This window comes from Schistocerca nitens, chromosome 1 (genome assembly GCF_023898315.1).
Source record: "Schistocerca nitens isolate TAMUIC-IGC-003100 chromosome 1, iqSchNite1.1, whole genome shotgun sequence".
In the NCBI taxonomy this organism is placed as follows: Eukaryota; Metazoa; Arthropoda; class Insecta; order Orthoptera; family Acrididae; genus Schistocerca; species Schistocerca nitens.
In genome coordinates this window covers 1,011,638,175-1,011,662,093 of record NC_064614.1, presented here as the reverse complement: position 1 = coordinate 1,011,662,093, position 23,919 = coordinate 1,011,638,175, and the positions used below count along the sequence as shown (strand labels likewise).

Genomic DNA, 23,919 nt, shown 5'->3' with positions numbered 1-23,919 from the left:
ACTGCCACAGAGTCTACAAAAATGCATCGACAGAAATGATGATTATGTCGAAAAATAGCTAAATGTTCAAGCTGTAAACTGATGTAAACCATTGCAGAAATAAACAGGTCTATGTTCTTATAAAGAAATAGGAGACCTTACTTTTGGGATTACCCTCGTATTCGAGCTCAGAATGTGTTCAAGAATTCAGCAGCAAACCGGTGTTAAGGACATTGGTCTGTAGTAGCGGGTCGGTTCTTTTACCTTTCTTATATACAGGAATCACTTGTACTTTTTGCTGTGGACTTTGCGCTGGATGAGAGATTCACGATAAATGCAAACTAAGTAAGGGCTCAACGCCACAGAGTACTGGCCGTACAACCGAACTGGGATACCATCTCTACCTGGCGACTTATTTTTTTCAATTCTTTTAGCTGCTTTCTAAGCTACGGATACAAATTTCTATGTCCTCCATCGTGTGTCTGTACGACTGTCAAACGACGGTATGTTGGTACGAACCTCGTGCGTGAATGATTTCTTAAACGTGTGGGTTAAAACTTAATCTTCCCTTTTGCTGTCTTCCATTGCCACATGAGTCTGGTTGACGAGTGACTGGATACGAGCCTTCGACCTGCTTATTGATTTTACGTATGACCAGAGTTTTGACGGGTTCTTGGCAGGGTCTTTACGGACGCACTAATTTCTACTAACGATCGCCTGTCAACATTTACTCATTCTTTTTTGAACCGAAAGTGCACCAATCTCTGTTTCCTCAACATTTTCCGAATTTGGTTATTAAGCCACGGAAGGTCATTTCCGTTCTTAAACAACTTTCTTGGCACATATGTCTCCAGAGAGTGATTTATAGTGAGTTTAGACTTTACCCATAATCGTCCTATGTCCGTCCCGCTGGAGAAAAATGATGTCCTTTAACTGTCTAAGTGGGATGCAAGCAACAGCTTACCTGTTAGTTATAGCATAAACACTCATCTGATGTTGTTGACGAATTTCTTAACTTCAGTGCCCATCGTCGCTGTGATATCATGGTCACCACTCCATGTCTCCACACAGACAGTGTCGAGAATGTGAGACCTGTTTGTAGCTACAAGGTCTAAAATATTCCCATTACGTCTGGGGTCTCGAACTATCTGCTCAAGACAGTTTTCGGAAAATGTGATCAACAGCACTTTGCAAGACTGACTGTCCTTACCCGTTGCAATGAATGCATAAACGTCCCTGTCTATACTAGGTAGATTCAAGTTACCTTCAACTAACATTGTATGATCTGAGTATTTCAACGCTACCAACCATCGACTTTCCTTGAATGACTGTAAAACTGTCACAGAGAACTCGGGTGGCCGGTGGACATAGAACAGTTAACTTTATTTCTCGCAGATCTGTTATAACCTATTGTCACAGTCAAATTCGACCTCAATAGAGACAATATTTTTGAATTTGTTGTTCGCATAAAGACCGACACGCTGTTTTAACTTGACCATAACACTGTTTGCACTAGGGGAAATTTTCCAGCTTTATTTTACGTCTTTTCTCTCGACTCACCGGGCCACAGCGGAACGTTGAAATGTTGCACACTTTTAACGACAGCATCGGACGTGACATAATTCGTCTCGGAAACACATCCATTCGTTTCTCCTTCACTCTCACCGCATCCTTCTTCTCGACAAACTAGTCCTGTCAATTTGCTGTACGAAGCTCCGGACTGAATCTTTTCAGCTTCACATGGCCTCGGGGATATGACTACGAGTTACCGTAATTGTCATAATTAAGTGTCTGAATATGACTTACGGGGTCTGAACATTTTCGGAACCAGTCTGTTGATACAGCTGACGAGACAACTACCAGGAAATTGGGGTGTTGTAGTGGAATGTACGGTGATGCTAGACATACAGGGTGTTACACAAAGGTACGGCCAAACTTTCAGGAAACATTCCTCACACACAAAGAAAGAAAATATGTTATGTGGACATGTGTCCGGAAACGCTTACTTTTCATGTAAGAGCTCATTTTATTACTTCTCTTCAAATCACATTAATCATGGAATGGAAACACAAAGCAACAGAACGTACCAGCGTGACTTCAAACACTTTGTTACAGGAAATGTTCAAAATGTCCTCCGTTAGCGAGGATACATGCATCCACCCTCCGTCACATGGAATCCCTGATGCGCTGATGCAGCCCTGGAGAATGGCGTATTGTATCACAGCCGTCCACAATACGAGCACGAAGAGTCTCTACATTTGGTACCGGGGTGACTTCAAACACTTTGTTACAGGAAATGTTCAAAATGTCCTCCGTTAGCGAGGATACATGCATCCACCCTTCGTCACATGGAATCCCTGATGCGCTGATGCAGCCCTGGAGAATGGCGTATTGTATCACAGCCGTCCACAATACGAGCACGAAGAGTCTCTACATTTGGTACCGGGGTTGCGTAGACAAGAGCTTTCAAATGCCCCCATAAATGAAAGTCAAGAGGGTTGAGGTCAGGAGAGCGTGGAGGCCATGGAGTTGGTCCGCCTCTACCAATCCATCGGTCACCGAATCTGTTGTTGAGAAGCGTACGAACACTTCGACTGAAATGTGCAGGAGCTCCATCGTGCATGAACCACATATTGTGTCGTACTTGTAAAGGCACATGTTCTAGCAGCACAGGTAGAGTATCCCGTATGAAATCATGATAATGTGCTCCATTGAGCGTAGGTGGAAGAACATGGGGCCCAATCAAGATATCACCAACAATGTCTGCCCAAACGTTCACAGAAAATCTGTGTTGATGACGTGATTGCACAATTGCGTGCGGATTCTCGTCAGCCCACACATGTTCATTGTGAAAATTTACAATTTGATCACGTTGGAATGAAGCCTCATCCGTAAAGAACACTTGCACTGAAATGAGGATTGACACATTGTTGGACGAACCATTCGCAAAACTGTACCCGTGGAGGCCAATCAGCTGCTGATAGTGCCTGCACACGCTGTACATGGTACGGAAACAACTGGTTCTCCCGTAGCACTCTCCATACAGTGACGTGGTCAACGTTACCTTCTACAGCAGCAACTTCTCTGGCGCTGACATTAGGGTTATCGTCAACTGCACGAAGAATTGCCTCGTCCATTGCAGGTGTCCTCGTCGTTCTAGGTCTTCCCCAGTCGCGAGTCATAGGCTGGAATGTTCCGTGCTCCCTAAGACGCCGATCAATTGCTTCGAACGTCTTCCTGTCGGGACACCTTCGTTCTGGAAATCTGTCTCGATACAAACGTACCGTGCCACGGCTATTGCCACGTGCTAATACATACATCAGATGGGCATCTGCCAACTCCGCATTTGTAAACATTGCACTGACTGCAAAACCACGTTCATGATGAACACTAACCTGTTGATGCTACGTACTGATGTGCTTGATGCTAGTACTGTAGAGCAATGAGTCGCATGTCAACACAAGCACCGAAGTCAACATTACCTTCCTTCAATTGGGCCAACTGGCGGTGAATCGAGGAAGTACAGTACATACTGACGAAACTAAAATGAGCTCTAACTTGGAACTTAAGCGTTTCCGGACACATGTCCACATAACATCTTTTCTTTATTTGTGTGAGAGGAATGTTTCCTGGAAGTTTGGCCGTACCTTTTTGTAACACCCTGTATATCACGACTGCTTCCTCGAACTGGTAAACCGCTCTGTGCCGCTGAGTTCTCTCAGTCACTTTAGCTAGGCCTAGTGGAATATAGCGTTAAATGCCTTTACTAGTCAGATCAACCTGCCTAAAGCTCTACACAGGGAACGTATGTGTAAGCACCTACGGCAATAATTTTCTCATCAGATTTTCACACCAGCACTTGTAGACTAAATTTTAATTGATGGGGATTTGACGACTGAAACTAATATGACATATGTAGTTTTTAAGGAAAATGAAGAGCAATTCCAGCTTGTCCTGCTATCGACTCTAAAAACTGTAGTGGAAGTGGCTCATGACGCTAATATTTTCGATAGATGAAGAAATACACAAACAGTGAGCAGCTAAAGCTAACTTCCGAGACTGGAATCGTAAAAGCGATTTATGGAAACCGACTTATTGTTCCTCGCTGTGTGAAGTACTTATTTTACGCTGTGATATGCCAATAGTAGTGTCTACCCAAAAACATTTGTGGACTCTACTAGTAGCAGAGATATTGTTCCAAGACTACGAAGTGTTGTGTAAAATACTGTGCGTTGCTAACAGAAGAATGAATGAAAAAGCCATATTTTTAACGGCAAATGGTTGACATGCGATGATCTTAGAAGGCGGCGCACAAAAATCATTTAAATAATTCATTTACTAAGTAACAAACTATGTCTCATACGTATTTCATGTAATTAGTTATTACATGTCTACCTCTACGAAAACTTTTGTTCATTCATATTATAGATCTAACTGTCGCATGTTCACTTTCTTGTAATGCACGTGAGATTCTTATTCAAAAAAATTTAATCCTGCCACAATGGTTGCAATAATGCTGTTTAATTTCTCCAATCTAAAATCAATTCAAACAATATATTAACACAGCATAATGAAAATGCGCTGAAAGATTTTAAAAACAATTTATGTTGCTCAGAAAAATCATTTAATGATATGTACACGTGATTACAAAATTGGTATTGCTATAGTTTTATTAATATCCTTAATAATATCCTTAATAATAATTTCTTGCTTAATGTAAATAATTTGTAGGGCATAATGATGACAGTTAAGCTGCGCAACAACATCCGTAAAACGTTGCAATTCATTGTATTTCAGTACAATTAAAGATTTTAGTTGAAAAATGGCTGAGTGGTAAAGTGCTTGAGTACTAACCAAAAGGCACTGAGATCGAACTTTGTTTTACTATTTTTCTTTCAGTTACTGTTTACTTCACCTCTGGAAGTGACTTATTCTACATCTCAAGTTGATTCCGTATTTCTAGATTTCCGGAAAGCTTTTGACACCGTTCCTCACAAACGACTTCTAATCAAGCTGCGGGCCTATGGGGTATCGTCTCAGTTGTGCGACTGGATTCGTGATTTCCTGTCAGGAAGGTCGCAGTAATAGACGGCAGTAATAGACGGCAAATCATCGAGTAAAACTGAAGTGATATCAGGTGTTCCCCAGGGAAGCGTCCTGGGACCTCTGCTGTTCCTGATCTATATAAATGACCTGGGTGACAATCTGAGCAGTTCTCTTAGGTTGTTCGCAGATGATGCTGTAATTTACCGTCTAGTAAGGTCATCCGAAGACCAGTATCAGTTGCAAAGCGATTTAGAAAAGATTGCTGTATGGTGTGGCAGGTGGCAGTTGACGCTAAATAACGAAAAGTGTGAGGTGATCCACATGAGTTCCAAAAGAAATCCGTTGGAATTCGATTACTCGATAAATAGTACAATTCTCAAGGCTGTCAATTCAACTAAGTACCTGGGTGTTAAAATTACGAACAACTTCAGTTGGAAAGACCACATAGATAGTATTGTGGGGAAGGCGAGCCAAAGGTTGCGTTTCATTGGCAGGATACTTAGAAAATGCAACAAGTCCACTAAAGAGACAGCTTACACTACACTTGTTCGTCCTCTGTTAGAATATTGCTGCGCGGTGTGGGATCCTTACCAGGTGGGATTGACGGAGGACATCGAAAGGGTGCAAAAAAGGGCAGCTAGTTTTGTATAATCACGTAGTAGGGGAGAGAGTGTGGCAGATATGATACGCGAATTGGGATGGAAGTCATTACAGCAAAGACGTGTTTCGTCGCGGCGAGATCTATTTACGAAATTTCAGTCACCAACTTTCTCTTCCGAATGCGAAAATATTTTGTTGAGCCCAACCTACATAGGTAGGAATGATCATCAAAATAAAATAAGAGAAATCAGAGCTCGAACAGAAAGGTTTAGGTGTTCGTTTTTCCCACGCGCTGTTCGGGAGTGGAATGGTAGAGAGATAGTATGATTGTGGTTCGACGAACCCTCTGCCAAGCACTTAAATGTGAATTGCAGAGTAGTGATGTAGATGTAGATGTAACGGCTACTCTGCAATTCACAATTAACTGCCTGGCAGAGGATTCAAGCTATTGCTCTACAGTTCCACTTACGAACGGCGCGCAAGAAAAACGAACACACTTCCCTGAACTTTTTCGATGTCCTCCGTCAGTCCTATCTGATGTGGATCCCACAAAGCGCAGCAATACTCGAGAAGAGGACGGGCGTCACAACATTATGTATGTGACCGTTCCAATTTAAGTAGTTCGCAACTGTAATTAATAAGTATTTAGTTGAATTTACAGACTTTAGACTTGTGTGATCTATAGTTTAACAGAAATTTAGCAGATTCCTTTCAGTACGCATGTACTTCACACTTTTCATTATTTAGAGTCAATTGCCACTCTTCGCACAATACAGATATCTGCCTAAATCAGTTTGAAATTGGTTTTGATCATCTGATAACTTTACAATACAGTAAGCGACAGTATCATCTGCAAACAATCTAGGAGGTCTGCTCAGATTGTCTCCTAAATCGTTTAACTAGGTCAGGGACAGAAGACGGCCTATTACACTTCCTTGGGGAACGCCAGATACTACTTTTGTAATAGATTGTTGATCAGAAATATTTGATTTATGTCTTGCGAGATATGTCTGTAGTAATACACCCAATGTATTGAACTCGTGTTTTTATTTATAAATTTATTTCCGAATTGCTGTATGTTGAAATTTATAGGGCAAATTATCAGTTATGGAAAATGAAGAGGAAGGAGTATAAACTTGACAATTGGTGTTTTACTAGTGTGCATAAGGTGGATAAACAAGTACCTATAATGCATTACCACTACTGTGTCAGTGTAAAAATTACAGTTGTAACGTTTTCGAAAGTCAGCTTCTATGATATTGTGTTTCCAATTCTGTCAGAGTAACAATACGTTTTCTGGGTTTCCACAGTATAAGATATTAGGCCGATGACGCATTGAAAAGACATTAATTGGATACTAAAAAATGTGTTAAAAGCTTATAGGCTACATATTTCAACAATGCATATTCCAGCAGAAATTAACGAAGTGGCTTCAGAACATAGGAAATAAAACAAACGAAACGTTATCTGGTCGACTCCCATAGTTCCCAGAACGTCAAAAAGTGTTTAACAAATATTCACTATTCTTGGCGTTCGTCCGACGTGTACACCCCACACAAGATTGTTCAGTAAACTCCACATAAATATATAGCCATACAGGAATCACATTCGCTTTTCACGTCATAACGCTAAGTAGTTTTACATCACATACACAACCTGAAAAACAAAAACAAAACAAAAAAGCGACCTTGGCGATGGCCTGTGGATTGGCCACTCTCTCTGTAAGTAGGCGCTCTAGTACGGCCTTCCTTTCCCCATCCGCTTGCCTCCGTCTGCAGTTCGTGACTGGCGGCAATCGCTTCACGTGACATTTGCCGCCCTACTGGGCCCTCCTCTTACCTGAGTGATAGGAAGTGTTAAGTTTTTTCGGAAGTTTCGAATGGAGTGATGCCACAGCACGGAGCTTTCAGCTGAATTTTTCTTCCTTTGGGTGAGAAACTCTCTAGGATTTTTGCTGAACGAAGAGACAGAAGTGGTTATTTGAAAATTGATGTATAGCTGGGCTAAAACAACTTATTATCGTTTCGAATTTAAGACTGCTGTATTGTTTTCTCATTTGTTTACATGCATTTATGTATCACCACAGTATACAAGAAAATAAAAGAAGACACTAAAAGCATATAAGAGATGCAGTACAATCAATTTTTTTAAAAAAACTCAGTATTATACAGCTATTTCTATACCACACTACGGAAATTCCGAAAGTAGCACTACAGGGTTATTACAAATGATTGAAGCGATTTCACAGCTCTACAATAACTTTATTATTTGAGATATTTTCACAATGCTTTGCACACACATACAAAAACTCAAAAAGTTTTTTTAGGCATTCACAAATGTTCAATATGTGCCCCTTTAGTGATTCGGCAGACATCAAGCCGATAATCAAGTTCCTCTCACACTCGGCGCAGCATGTCCCCATCAATGAGTTCGAAAGCATCGTTGATGCGAGCTCGCAGTTCTGGCACGTTTCTTGGTAGAGGAGGCTTAAACACAATCTTTCACATAACCCCACAGAAAGAAATTGCATGGGGTTAAGTCGGGAGAGCGTGGAGGCCATGACATGAATTGCTGATCATGATCTCCACCACGACCGATCCATCGTTTTTCCAATCTCCTGTTTAAGAAATGCCGAACATCATGATGGAAGTGCGGTGGAGCACCATCCTGTGGTACGTTTAGCTCCCTGCTTGCTTTATTCGTCGACTTCTGCGGGCTACGCGTGAAACTTGCCCGCATGCGTTCAACCGTTTCTTCGCTCACTGCAGGCTGACCCGTTGATTTCCCCTTACAGAGGCATCCAGAAGCTTTAAACTGCGCATACCATCGCCGAATGGAGTTAGCAGTTGGTGGATCTTTGTTGAACTTCGTCCTGAAGTGTCGTTGCACTGTTATGACTGACTGATGTGAGTGCATTTCAAGCACGACATACGCTTTCTCGGCTCCTGTCGCCATTTTGTCTCACTGCGCTCTCGAGCGCTCTGGCGGCAGAAACCTGAAGTGCGGCTTCAGCCGAACAAAACTTTATGAGTTTTTCTACGTATCTGTAGTGTGTCGTGACCATATGTCAATGAATGGAGCTACAGTGAATTTATGAAATCGCTTCAATCATTTGTAATAGCCCTGTACTTACATTATGTGCGTAAAACAATGTTCGTTGTTACATATGAAAGTTTACGAAACTTAAATCACGTGTACATATCTGCAGGTAACTAACTGCACATTCTTTTTTTGGACAGTACATGTTTTCATACAATGTAAAATGAAAAAGTCAGTCTAGTAAACAGCACTGATATTTGATAGCATAGTTCCTGTTTTTATGTCAGTTCTTGCAGTAGCAGTTTGTGTTGAAAAGTAGAGCAATCCGTTATGCCCATGAAGAAGAGAACAGTAATACCATCTTTTTCTAATACGGTAAACAATAGGTACATTATTGTCACTATTTTCATTCCTAGCCTCAGATGTAATTAGTAGGTTCAATTTTTTTATAGTAAGTATGTTCAAACACTAAATATAGTTATCTGTGCATAGTATACTATGCGATCAAAATTGTCCGGATACCTGGCTGGAAAAGACTTTCATAAACATCCCAAAGGTGTTCTATAGGATTCATGTCAGGACTCTGTGCAGGCCAGTCCATTACAGTGATGTTATTATTGCGTAACCACTCCGCCACAGGCCGTGTATTATGAACAGGTGCTGGAGCGTGTTGAAAAATGCAATCGCAATCCCCGAATTGCTCTTCAATAGTGTGAAGTAAGAAGGTGCTTAAAACATCAATGTACGCCTGTGCTGTGATAGTGCCACGCAAAACAACAAGGGGTGCAAGCCCCCTACATGACCGAGCGAGGTGGCGCAGTGGTTAGCACACTGGACTCGCATTCGGGAGGACGACGGTTCAATCTCGTCTCCAGCCATCCTGATTTAGGTTTTCCGTGATTTCCCTAAATCGTTTCAGGCAAATGCCGGGATGGTTCCTTTGAAAGGGCACGGCCGATTTCCTTCCCAATCCTTCCCTAACCCGAGCTTGCGCTCCGTCTCTAATGACCTCGTTGTCGACGGGACGTTAAACACTACCCACCACCACCACCACCACCACCACCCCCTACATGGAAAACACGGCCACACCATAACACCGCCGCTTCCGAATTTTACTGTTGGCACTACACACAGTGACAGATGACGTTTAACGGGCATTCGCCATACCCACACCCTGCCACCGGATCGCCACATTGTGCACCGTGATTCGTCACTCCACACAACGTTTTTATACTGTTCAATCGTCCAATGTTTACGCTCCTTACACCAAGCAAGGCGTCGTTTGGCATTTACCGGCGTGATGTGTGGCTTATGAGTAGCCACTCGACCATGAAATCCAAGTTTTCTCACCTCCCGCCTAATTGTCATAGTACTTGCAGTTGTCCTGATGCAGTTTGTAATTCCTGTGTGGTGGACTGGATATATAGCTGCCTATTACACATTACTGCCCTCTTCAACTGTCGGAGGTCTCTGTCGGTCAACAGATGAGGTCGGCCTGTACGCTTTTGTGCTGTAAGTGTTCCTTCACGTTTCCACTTCACTATCACATAGGAAACAGTGGACGTAGGGATGTTTATGAATGTGGAAATCTCGCGTACAGACTATGACACAAGTGACATCCAATCACCTGACCTCGTTCGAGCCGGCCAGGGTGGCCGAGCGGTTCTAGGCGCTTCAGTCTGGAACCGCGCGACCTCTACGGTCGCAGGTTCGAATCCTGCCTCGGGCACGGATGTGTAAGATGTCCTTAGGTTAGTTAGGTTTAAGTAGTTCTAAGTTCTAGGGGACTGATGACTTCAGAAGTTAAGTCCCATAGTGCTTAGAGCCATTTGAACCATTTTGAACCACGTTCGAAGTCCGTGAGTTTCACTGAGCGGCTCCTTCCTCTCTCTCACGACCTCTAATGACTACTGAGGTCGCTGATATGGAGTACATGGCAATGGACGGCAGCACAAAGCACCTAATATGCAAAACGTATGTTTTTGGGGGTGTCCGGATACTTTTGATCACATAGTGTATTTTGGAAATTTGTGGTAAGTTCCTATGGGACCGCAATGCAGACGTCATCGGTCCCTAAGCTTACACACTACTTAATCCAACTTAAACTAACTTACGCTAAGGACAACACACACACACACCCATGCCCTAGGGAGAACTCGAACCTCCACCGGGGGAGCCGCACGAACCGTGGCAAGACGCCTCAGGCCGCACACAGTGTATATGTATCAATTGCACTGTAGTCAAGATACACATGCGTTTGCTGCTAGCTATCAAGTACAGATACAGAGTACGCTTCATGACTGTGTGATACATTGGTATGGAGGATACTGTTCGTTGTATGCTAGTTACAGCTAAGGCATTTATGTTTTCCATTGAATTTTGCTTCAGTAAAAGTTTTTTGAGGAAAATACGACAATATTACTTCATGCACAGTATACACTGATGAGCCAAAACATTATGACCACTTGCTTAATAGCTTGCTTGTCTGTCTTTGGAACACCGCGCGGTTTGAGGCGCAATGTCACGGACTGCGCAAGTTGGACGAAAGATATCATCTTCGAACAATTCTATTGTGTGAACGACATGTTGACCATACGCAGCAGAAAAAGAAATGGACAAATCAAGACGTGTTTCCAGCTTGAAAGCACACGCCCGAGTGGATGCTCCGATTTGTACTGGTAGCAACATGTGACAGCTCCGTACAGCGCGGCGTGCGGTCAAAGCGTCGGGAGTGGCGCGTTGTAGCTCGTCGCGGCCAAACGCCAAAACGTATCGCGTATTTAGTCGGTACTGCAAAGAGGAGTGGTTTTACTTGCAGCATTAAAAACGATTTAGATAACTAAATTTCTTATGCAGTAATACAGGGTGTTCCAGGAGGAAAAGTAAATATTTTAGGTGGTGTTAGTATAGACGAATTGCAATAAAATGCCAGCTGTTAGTATGTAACCCAAACAAAATTAAAGCAAAGGCAAATGAGGACATTCGCAGTTTATTTTCAAAAATTCCACCGCCAACTTCAATGCACTTTTGACTTCTCTTGATAACACCACGTGTAGCTTTTCTGAGGTCGTCTTTGCGTTCTTTTATGAGGGCTGGTGGCTAAAAAACGTGCCCACATCTTCAGATTCATCTTCGGGAGAATGTTAAGTTTAGATGATGTATCACCTGATGACTACAATGTGCAGCGCCCCCATCATGCTGGATGAACATATGCATTCCTATGGCCAAAGGAATCTCTTTCAATAATGCTGGACGCTCATTTTCAAGAAAGTGTAGATAACGGGGTCCTGTAAGACGATGCGTAAACACAAAGGGCACAATCCACTGATTGTCTGTCAAACCACACCATACATCTACAGGGAAGTATTCTTGAAAACGTTTCTCCACGACAGCATGTAGTTTTTCTTCAGACCACTGATGTGAATTACAAGTGTCATTGACGCCGTCACGAGTGAAAGCGGCTTCATCAGTAAGGAGTGAAAATGAGATTAGCTGGCGATTTTCAAGTTTCCAATGACAAAATTCCAATCGTCTATCTTCATCTCCTGCTCGAAGGTGCTAATGAACTGTAAATTATACGGATGCAGCCCTTATATGCGTAATGTCCGGCATACTCTTTTACGTGGAAAACCGATATGTGCAGTAATTCTACGTTTGCTTGTTGAAGGACGACATTCTACCGATTAAATAATATCTTCTCCTTCACCCATAGTCTTCATTTACACGTTCAGATGAAATGTGACTGCTGGGCACTGTACCAGTGTCACGCAGTGTATTGAACAAAAGAGTAGACACTCTTGAATCTGGCAGTCTGCGGTTGGGAAATCGTATGCCGTATTCTCCACACGCAGTAGCAACGTTTCCATTACAAAACCCATACACACATACCATATCGGTATATTCAGCATGTGTAAATACGTGCAGCATGTTTACACGCTCGGTTAAAGGCGCTGCAGTCTGGAACCGCAAGACCGCTACGGTCGCAGGTTCGAATCCTGCCTCGGGCATGGTTGTTTGTGATGTCTTTAGGTTAGTTAGGTTTAACTAGTTCTAAGTTCTAGGGGACTAATGACCTCAGCAGTTGAGTCCCATAGTGCTCAGAGCCATTTGAACCATTTGTTTACACGCTTCAGTACAGTAGACCTGGCCAACAAATCACAATGAAAACTTCAGTTTAAACCAAAGCACAATTCACAACGTGAACATCAGCACTCTACTGCTGACATTCGATAAATACGGCCGTAGCAACCAATAGCAACCGGTGTGCCTACACACGAAACGAAAATGGTTGAACTCAGCCGTATCTCTGTACTCGATGAAAACTGGACACATGTTGGCTCGGCTCTGAGCACTATGGGACTTAACATCTATGGTCATCAGTCCCCTAGAACTTAGAACTACTTAAACCTAACTAACCTAAGGACATCACACAACACCCAGTCATCACGAGGCAGAGAAAATCCCTGACCCCGCCGGGAATCGAACCCGGGAACCCGGGCGCGGGAAGCGAGAACGCTACCGCACGACCACGAGCTGCGCACTGGACACATGTTCTACGGCATTTTTTTGCTGCAGTTCGTCTATACTATCACCTCCTAAAATATTTACCATTCGTTTTGAAACACCCTGTATATGCCGTAGTAAAATGCACCAAGCATAAACTGGCCAGCGACTACATTTTTCGCTGTAAACTTTTTTAAATATGCGCGGTGCTATGCTTTAATTTGAATCGAACCCGGGAACCCGGGCGCGGGAAGCGAGAACGCTACCGCACGACCACGAGCTGCGGACTGGACACATGTTCTACGGCATTTTTTTGCTGCAGTTCGTCTATACTACCACCTCCTAAAATATTTACCATTGGTTTTGAAACACCCTGTATATGCCGTAGTAAAATGCACCAAGCATAAACTGGCCAGCGACTACATTTTTCGCTGTAAACTTTTTTAAATATGCGCGGTGCTATGCTTTAATTTGAAGTAACAGTAACTGTTGGCAATACCGAAAAGAAAACCATTTCATACTCAAGCTGTGATGTATGGCTATAGATGCAGAAAAATAATTCTTTTTACCTAACAGTTTCCTAAAAATCGAATGAGAGAGAGTGCGCCGCGGAGAACTCGCGAGTCTTAAAGCTGTAGGTTTTTTTCTTTCCTTCCTTTTTTTTCGCGAAGTGTAAAAGCTTTACTGTGAAATTAGCTACAGAGACGGATGTACCCTTGCTTCACCTACATAAAATAATGTTTAGGCAAATCGGATGAATGGAAATTCCGCTCCTCGTGTTGCGTAGAGTGAACAGCACTGCATGTTGCGACGGGCAGTGCGATAGAGACGAGTATCGGCGAAGTTTCGCTGTCATCCTTGCGTGAACCAATTAAAACACTTCCATTACGTTTTCACGCGCTCCGCCGATGCAGGTTGCTTCTACATTTTTTTTTATCGCGTATCGCATCGTGTAACGTATCACCTCAGTGTGAACCGCACCTAGCAGCAGAATGAGTCGATCACGATAGCTCAGTGACTTCAAATATAGATTAGTCATTGGTTGTCACTTGAGTAACAAAACCATCAGGTACATTGCAACTTTGTAAAGCTTTCAAGTCGACTGTTGGTGATGTGACTGTGAAGCTGAAACGCGAACTAACAACCGTGGCCAAATCTAGATCAGGGGGACCTGCTGTACTGACAACCGTCGAACATTACGCAGGTTGGCTGTAAGCAATCGCGTGAAGTCAGGGGAAGGAATCACTCGTGAATGTCAGTAGTGCAGCCAGCACAACGACTGTGCGTAGAGAGTTAAAAAGAATAGAGGTGATAGGGGTACAGTGGTCAAGTAGCTCCTCATAAGGAACATATCTTTTGTAGTCAATGACAGGCGATACTTGGTGGTGCAAAGAGCGCCGCTACTAGTGGGTGGCTGGAAACGGGTGATTTGGAGTGATAAATCACGCCTGCAGCAATGTGATAGAAAGGCGCAGGTTTGGCGAATGTCTGGAGGCCGTTACCTGCCATAGCGTGTGGTGTCAGCTGTGCAGTACAGAAGAGGTGGTGTTAAGATATGAGTGTGTTTTTTGTGATTTTCGATGTCGCATCCTTACTGCATTTAAAAAACGCTAAAAGAGGAAGAATATGAACACATTTTACAGTATTGTATATTCCGTACAGTAGAACAGACGATGGCTGCGTCAACATGACAATGCACGCTCCTGTAAGTCAACTTCTGGAGGCGGGGACAATAACATTCCTGAAATGGACTGGCTTGCCCGTAGTCCCGACCTGAACCCAAAGTAGCACCTTTGGTGTGAGTTGAAAAGTGGAGTTTGCTCTGGACCCGAGTGTCAAACATGACTGTCTTCTCCGGTTTAGGCTCTGGAGGATAATGGGCTGACATTCCTCCACAGACGTTCAGACACCTCATTGATCCTCCAGTAGAGTTCAAGCTGTTATAAACGCGTGGACACAGCCTACATTAATGGCCGCTTATTGCAGTGCGGTCGCCTTTGATCAGATAGTGTAAATTAAGAGTGCCACAGTCAGCAGATGCATTCTGTAGCTATGCTGTAGCAGTTTATTATTGAAAATACAATAAACATTATTTTCTTTATATGAAACATGTTTTCTATTTTATCGTTTGAATGGAAATAAGGTGACGGCAGTGAATGCTATCGCACTGTACTCTCAGAAAGTTAAGTGTACGAATGCAAGAGCCAGAGGCCTGTAAAAGAACAGGCGTACAACTGTCCTCCAGCGATAACATTGTCCGGCAGTCTTCGCACACAGCGTCGAGTAACGTTTTCATGTTGATGGAACGCTTCTGGATACAGCCACAGAGTACTCACCATACGGTTCTGAAGGCGAACTCGAAGAGGCCAGGGAAGACGAGGTCGTCGGTGGCGACCAGCCATCTGCGTCCGAACAGTTTCAGCGACGGCATCGTGCCCACCTGCACAACAACGAGGATACATTACTTTACTCTAGCAAACACGACAATGACATACACTTGCTAAACACGTATGGGAATTGCATGTACGTCCTAATTTCCTGCTCCCTCTCTCTATGCCCATCTCTGTTTCCTCCCTCTCTTTGTCCATCTGCTTCTCCTCTCCCTCTCTCTGTCACCCCCTCCTCTCTCCCTCTGTCCAACTCCTCCATCCCCCTCACTATGTCTATCTCCTTCCCCCTCCCACCGTCAACTTACTCTTTCCCCCTCTCTTTGGCCTTGAGTCTGAAAACAAACTTCCTATTGTGAACTAAAGTTGCTTAAAATGAATGGGTAAATCGGGTTGCGAGCACTGTTGTAAGAAGTCTGAGAGAAACCTCACCTGCTGCTGGATGCGTGAGAATAGTAGCGTCAATCAAGGCTTAATTCGGCTGGTACACGCCAGAATGGCGTTCAAGTACTTCCGATGCATTTTTTTAACTCAGCACTGGAGAGTTGACAATGGTACACGTGTACTAAATCCCGCCGGCACCACTGAACGTGTCAATGGGTGACCAACGTGATGCGATGGACGGGGGCGTGTGGCGACGTTCTTGTTACCTCCACTGGCGAGGTACTTTGTGTGTGTGTGTGGTTATCATACATTCCGAAGCTGTGATCGGTACAAACCGCCTTTTCTTTATGATAGGACCGATCTCACTGATCTAGTAGCATGGCAACATCTCGTTTTATGTGTATCATTGATATTTTTTATTCTATTGGTCTCATTTTACATTCAGAAGCTTATTTATTTCTTGCCCGTTCATATGAAACTAGTTACTTCTTTTTCACTCACTATTATGAAGGTTAGGAAAGACAAAGTCTGATTGAAGAATCTCATGTACAGACTGACTGTGGGGAGGTGGAAGACTGCAGCCCAAAGGTAAGGAGAGGTGAGAGAGGGCAATGTTTTTATCTTTTTCTTGCATTGTTGCCAAATCAGGCGTCACGCACCGATCAGCTACTATAATACGAAATTAACTTTTCGTGAAGGCGTATTATAGGGACCTTCTGTGTTCAAATGTGTTGCTTGGTTGTAGTGATGAATGCGGACTTAAAACCAATTCAGTTCAAATATAATTCAGTAAGTAAAACAGAAGGCATTTAAAGCATTTACTAAACACCGAACTCAGTGTCTCATGTCACATTTTATTTTATTTCTCCTAACTCTTCGAAGGGGAGGGAGGAGGAAATTAATGTTTAACGTCCCATCGACAACGAGGTCGTTAGAGACGGAGCACAAGCTCGAATTAAGGAAGGATGGTTAAGGAAATCGGCCGTGCCCTTTCGAAGGAACCATCCTGGCATTTGCCTGACGCTATTTAGGGAAATCACTGATAACGTAAATCAGGATGGCCGGACGCGGGTTTGAACCGTCGTCCTCCCAAGTGCGAGTCCAGTGTGTAACTCATGGGGAAGTTGGAATTGTACGTTACAACGACTGACCAGGAATATCTTCTTCGTAGTTCATCGCTGAATGCGTTATTGATTTATACTAGAAACACGTTCACTGATCAGCTACAGTGCAATTGTTTGACGTTGCTGCTGGCAGTAGTCACGAACATGACGTCCTAGTCACGAACACTAACGACTTGTGCGGATTTGTACGAGGACAACTAGGGTGCAAAATGACCCTGCAGCTGAAATCTTGAAATTTTATTGTTTTGATTATAAGAAATTATGTTTCAGAAACCCGAATTTCAGAACATAATTTGTAAAAAAATGATTTCTCATTTAATGTTTTATTCCATGTTTTCAAATATTGAAACTTGTGATTTCTATGGTTGAGTGGATGGGGTGGGGTAGAGGGGTATTAAAAAAAAAAAATTAACGACTGGCTTCATTGACAGTATTTGGCATAGTTCTAATCTGCGAATAGGTAGGATTACAGTTACCCGTATGCGACAGCAAACAAGAAGACAAAACAATACATATTGTATACACAACTCTTGTTTACGATTATATGTAAAGGGAGACAATAAAAGTGGGTGAAAGAATTTGTCTAATGGTTTAAATATCCGGCTTTCGTGGTTAAAACTGAGTGCGAGAAAGAAATGGAATCCCACATTTTCACAACAGAGCATTTTTTTCTCGTAGACGATTTTAACAGAAAATTGAAAAAAAAAAAACATACAGTAAATATCCGTTTCAGGAGTTTGGTAACACTGTATCACATTCATTGTCACCTAATAAGTAGCGTTGCAAAGCAACAATATACATAATTTGTGTTGCAGGCGTGAAGTGTTGTTCCATGTATGGTCGCTAGCTGGTATCAGAATCAGAATGGCGTTTATGGAGCTGGGAAGGCTTTGTGTGTGCTTGAATCTGACAAAACAAAGAGTGCAACAAAAATTTTGAATGAAGTACGGGAAAACAGCAGCAGCCAGGAAGTCAGTCTACAGTTGGCACGTAAAGTTCATTGCAACTGTATGCTTATGTGACGAGGAATTAGCCAGGTGTGAAAGCAAATGACACTGAACGAATGACAAAAGCTTTCACAAGCAGCCCTGCAAAACGTCTACGCAGAGCTTCACGTGAGTTGAAAATGTCAACAACGACGGCGTGGCGTGTTTTACGTAGAAAATCAAACGTGAAAGCAAGACAAAGACCAGCGATTCGAGTTTTGCTTTGCATTGCAGGTCGAAGACTAAGGTTTTGTGAATTCGACAATTTTTCGGACGAGGCACGAGTTTTGCTGTGCATTGCAGGTCGAAGGCGAAGGTTTTGTGAATTCGACAATTTCTTCGGATGAGGCAACATTTCATACAAATGATGCAATAATAGGACATAATTGTAGGATATGGGAAACAGAACATTGTCGAACACGAGCGAGATTCTCCGAAGGTCAATGTCTTTTGTGCTATTTCTCACAAGAAACTTCATGGGTCTTTCTTCTTTGAAGAACAAGCTGTTGCTAGAGAGTTCTTCCTTCAGATGTTGCAGAACTGGTTAATGTCATTGTTGCAAACAGAATCAGAGAACTTTGTCCTTCTGTTAGTTGGTGCACCCCCACACTCTCACTGTGGTGACGGTGCACATCTGCTACTCAGTCGTTGGACTGTTCGTGATGGAGCCACAGACCAATCTTTGCTAAAACAGCCTCCTAAGTCACTGGATATTACCCCTTGTGATTTCTTTTATGGGGTTACGTAAAGGATCTTGTTTACGTCCCCAATCGTCCAGGTGATGTTGTGGAATGGAAAAGGAGAACTGAATAAGCAACAGACAGTCTCGGAAGACACGTTGGCCTGTGTGTCGCAAGAGTTCTGTTGTTGCGTCGACGTTTGTAGGATCACATATGGTTCCAACATGGAGCATATGTAAAGTGCCCGTTGTTGAAAAAAAAAATCTTTCAAGTTTACTCTTTTAAATAACTTGTATTGTTACTTTGTAATGCTACTCATTCGGCTAAATGAAGTTTTTAAGTGTTTGCGAACTTTTGAAACACGCTGTGTTACAGTATCGTTGTTTAACTTCGTTTCATCTTTATATAGGGTGGTCAGTAACAGCCTGAAAGCTTGTAAGGGTATTGCAGAGGAAATTGTGGTGAGAAATAACTGTTATGAAGAAAAAAATATAGATACGTTGCACCGTTTCCGAGTTATTTAGCATTGAAGTTAGCCACTCAGCTCGACGCGCGCAAATTCAGGCAGCCTGCAGAGAAAGTGCCGCCAAACTTGTTGTTCATTTGGTTTCCTCAAACCGGGCTAACGAGTGTCTGTTCAAAAAAAATGGTTCAAATGGCTCTGAGCACTATGGGACTTAACATCTATGGTCATCAGTCCCCTAGAACTTAGAACCACTTAAACCTAACTAACCTAAGGACAGCACACAACACCCAGCCATCACGAGGTAGAGAAAATCCCTGACCCCGCCGGGAATCGAACCCGGGAACCCGGGCGTGGGAGTGTCTGTTCACCTAGCCTAAATTATCACTTCCGAGAGAGGTATATTTTAACGGATAATGAGCGTTTCAACAAGTAGCAGCTCATGGACCCACAGATGTCTGTGCATTACCGCATTTTAGAACGTGCAAGTGTTTGAATGTGCGCGCTCAACGACCTGACTGGCTAACTTCAATGCTAAATGACTCGGAATCGGCGCAATGTACCGAAAATTTTTTAACCATTATTTCTCAGCACAACCTCTCCTGAACACCCTTACAGGGTTTTCAGATTGTTTCTGACCAGCGTATATATATATAGGGTGATCCAAAAAGAAAGAACAGATTTCAGTTATATATAACAGACACACTATGAAAGACAGAGACATATGCCCTCGGGACGGATTCGATCCGAGCCCGGCGAACCTCCCCGTCCTGGAAGTGGTGCATTAACATGCATAGTGGGTCTGATTTGTTTTCGAAATAATCAATTTCATGATATGCATAGCGGGTCTGATTTGTTTCAGAAATAATTAATTTCATGGTGTAGGTACTAGCCAATTTCAGGTCTTTATTAAGCTAGTCTGTTACTAGCATGTCAGTAAAAACCTATAATCGTAGATCATCTTATATTCCACTCATGTGTTTGTAGGAAGTTGCAGCTGATGGTGTTCTAAATGACGGTTTTTCAGATGTGAATTACGCATGCAAAAAGTGAAAAGTACGGTGCTTGTGCGGGTTTTGTCACTGCGCCAGCACACAGCACACTAACATACGTCCGTTGGTTTCACATTTCATATAAAACTTCTCAGTGCATGGTCAAAGACTTAAAATAAAATGCAATGCATGTCGAAGAATGTACATACGTATTGATTGTCGATACTATTATGTCCTTCTACATGTTACACTGTTGTAGATTATCACAAACTGAAGCCACACCATTTTCTTTGATGACGTAAATAATACATGGCCTGGCAGTAGAAATCGTCGGATGTGAATGTAACTTCGTACACGTCCACAACACGAATGGATGCCTCCAGCTGTCAAATGGTTAAAATGGCCCTGAGCACTATGGGACTTAACATCTGTGGTCATCAGTCCCCTAGAACTTAGAACTACTTAAACCTAACTAACCTAAGGACATCACACACATCCATACCCGAGGCAGGATTCGAACCTGTGACCGTAGCGGTCGCACGGTTCCACACTGAAGCGCCTAGAACTGCTCGGCCACACCGGCCGGCCTCCAGTTGTCGTGCCCCTTCATAGCGTGATGATGTCCTAAGCACACTAGTGCACATAGCATGCGAAATCTCGGACTGTGAGAGTCTAGCAGCACTTACAAGCAGTATTCCGTACGAACGGTTACACCTACAGCCAGATAAATGCCTCAAGATCGAAGCAGCCGAAATTACAGCCCGCTTAGGACGAAGATATACCGGTTCCGAAGGCGATTATTCCATACGTCGGGAACACGTCAGCAAAAATCGGAAGAATACTCCTGAAACACAACGTCAAATCCTTGTTCCGCCCACCGGTCAAGACAAAAGCCTTGTTAGGATCCGTCAAGGACAACCAAGTACTCGGGAATATACCGCATGCGTTGCCAGTGTGGGAAAATGCATGTAGGCCAAACTATCCGAACAGTACAGAAGAGATGCACTTAGCATAAAAGCCACACAGACAACGCTCAGCCGACAAAGTCAGCTGTGGCAAAGCGCTGCATCACCCACGGACATACCAGGAATTATGACTACACCAAGTTGCTGCAACAACTTGACACCTTCTGGGACAGTATTCTCAATGAGGTTGTAGAGATCCGATTACCTGACGGTCTAATAAAGACAGTGGCTTGCAATTAAGCAAGACATGCGACCCAGCCTTTAGCATGATCAAAGGTCAGCGGCAATCTACGTGGAAATCCGCTCCCGTCATTACACCTGAAGAATACGTGGGCCCATCGCCGCCACGTCCGACGCCGGCCGCGGTGCAACTGGAGACTCTGGATCGACGCCTGACGCCGCGCGTTACCCAACACCGCATCAGCTCCGCGTTCGTAGGCGGGCGGATAGAGAATGCGAGGCGGGGGGGAGGGGGGCTGAGGAGAATAGAAAGGCGGCACTTAGCAGATATCAATCAGTCCGATACTGCTCGACATCTCCAGGGCCTTTGACCATGTGACGCGACGATTTTATTTCAGTAAATGATACAACTAAGGATATATTCATGTTTTCTAATCCTCTCTTTTCAACATGAATCATAATGCAGTTTTAATGGCATTTTGTTAAAGCAATCAGCCCAAGTTTATTTAAATAGAAAGTATATATGACAAAAGGCTTAATAACAGTAGTCAACTGCAACTGTGTTCCCTGTCAGGGACTTGCCTAAGAGAAGGAACCTCTCAACAGAATTTTCTGTCTCTCATCCAGTAAGAAATTCGAACTGAATTCTCCATCTTACAACAGTGTGCACTCTGTTATTAAACTTCGTGGCAGATTAAATTTTTCAAGACGTATCTCATTTACAACTGTCTATAAAGTACGGAGCGAACCTACTTACCTGGGCGTTTTGTCACCACGGTTGTTGGAGTGAAAATGCGAAGAGCAGACAGAAGACACTGGCATCTCGGAAACCAGTGACGCATCTGCTGACAGTGAGAACCCTCGTCACAAAAGCGTCATCGCTGTTTGTACAAGTGTACGAAATGGAATACTTATTTAATAAATTTTTAATTTGTGTATCTTTGCTTAGGTGTCTCCTTGTACATCATTTAGAATGCCGACTTCTGGGAAAGCCGCAAAAAGTGGTCTGGTTTAAGCAAATCAACTGCAGTAATTGCGCATTTATTTTATTTTCTGTGGTCAATAGTTTGGGGTAACAGCTATTTAAAAATATGGCAGAGCCTACAGCAAAACAGATACGAAACATTTCGTATAAATATTGGTGACAATTTTACGTGTAAGAAAACTTCTCCGCACTTCCATGATATTTTTCTTCCTTATAATTAGCATCATCGATTGCAAAGCAGAATCCAATCGCTCTTCGGACAGAAGACGGCAACATCGCAACTGAAAATTCGTGGGCTTTCGAGCCTGGTAACCTGAAATAGGGTAACTGTAACTTTGGCAGAAACGTTGATACGCCATTTCACAACGTGTCGTGGCCTCCAACTCAACCCGCCGCGGTTGCCGAGCGGTTCTAGGCGCTTCAGTCCGAAACCGCGCGACTGGTACGGTCGCAGGTTCGAATCCTGCCTCGGGCATGGATGTGTGTGATGTCCTTAGGTTAGTTAGGTTTAAGTAGTTCTAAGTTCTAAGGGACTGACGACCTCCGATGTTAAGCCCCATAGTGCTCAGAGCCATTTGAGCCTCCAACTCAGGAGAATTCTATGGAAAGTATTTACGAACGCTCTTATAATGCACTCTGTGTACGGAGAGCTAGGGTATTCTCACCACCTGATTAGAAGTATCCGACACCGCTATGTCGTGCGTAAATGACCACCAGATGTCACAGGAGAAGGACTCGACAATATAAAAGGAGGGGCGGGGGGGGGGGGGACTAGTGTGTTATCGATAAAGAAGCAGTAACAACAAAATGAGTCCATCAGGAGAGCTTAATGACTTCGAACGTGGACTAGTCATTGGTTGTCATTTGAGTAACAAATCGATCAGGGACATTAAAAAATATCCTAATGCTGCCAAGTCAACTGTTGGTGATGTGATACTAAAGCTGAAACACGAAGGAACAACCACGACTAACCAAGAGCAGTGAGGACTCGCGTACTGACGACAGTCGAACATTACGCAGATTGGTTGTAAAAAATCGCTTGAAATCAGGTGAAGGAATTACTCGTGAATTCCCAAATGCTACCAGCAGTCCACTAGCGCAATGGCTGTGCGCAGGGGATTAGGAAGAATGGTGCACAGTGGTCGAGCAGCTCCTGACAAGCCACACATTTTTGTAGTAAGTGCTAAGTGATATAAAGAGCGATGCCGCTGGACAGCGGATGACTGGAAACGATGATTTGAGTATGGCGAATGCCTGGAGAGCGTTTCCTGCTGTCACGTGTAGAGTAACACGTGAAGTGCGGTGAAGGTGGTGCTACGGTATGAGAGCGCTTTTCGCGGTTAGTGCGTAGTCCCGTTATTGAGTTTAAGAAAACGTTAAACGCGGAAGATGTAACCGCATTTTACAGCATTGTGTACTGCGTACAATAGAGTAACATTTCGGAGACGGTGACTGATTGTAACGGCATGACAGCGCACGATGGCATAAAGCCGCATCTGTGAGATAATGGTTTGTGGACAATAGCGTTTCTGAAATGGACTGGTTTCCCCAGAGTCCCGATCTGTACTTACTGGAATAACTTCGGAACGGTGTTAGAACATCAGTT

At 43.4% G+C, this 23,919-nt stretch overlaps 1 protein-coding gene across 4 annotated transcripts in view; it reads right to left on the bottom strand.

Annotated features, from left to right (window-relative positions):
• LOC126195693 (diacylglycerol lipase-beta-like) overlaps nt 1-23,919 on the bottom strand; it is a 903,756-nt gene that overhangs the window by 180,817 nt on the left and 699,020 nt on the right. For 3 of the 4 annotated variants that reach the window (XM_049934332.1, XM_049934324.1, XM_049934338.1), the window contains one exon: nt 15,504-15,607. In XM_049934332.1, coding sequence (XP_049790289.1) covers nt 15,504-15,598 — 95 coding nt within the window. In that variant the 5' untranslated portion in view covers nt 15,599-15,607. Of the gene's footprint in view, nt 1-15,503; nt 15,608-23,919 lie in introns of those variants that run through there. The other variant, XM_049934345.1, reaches the window with a different exon arrangement.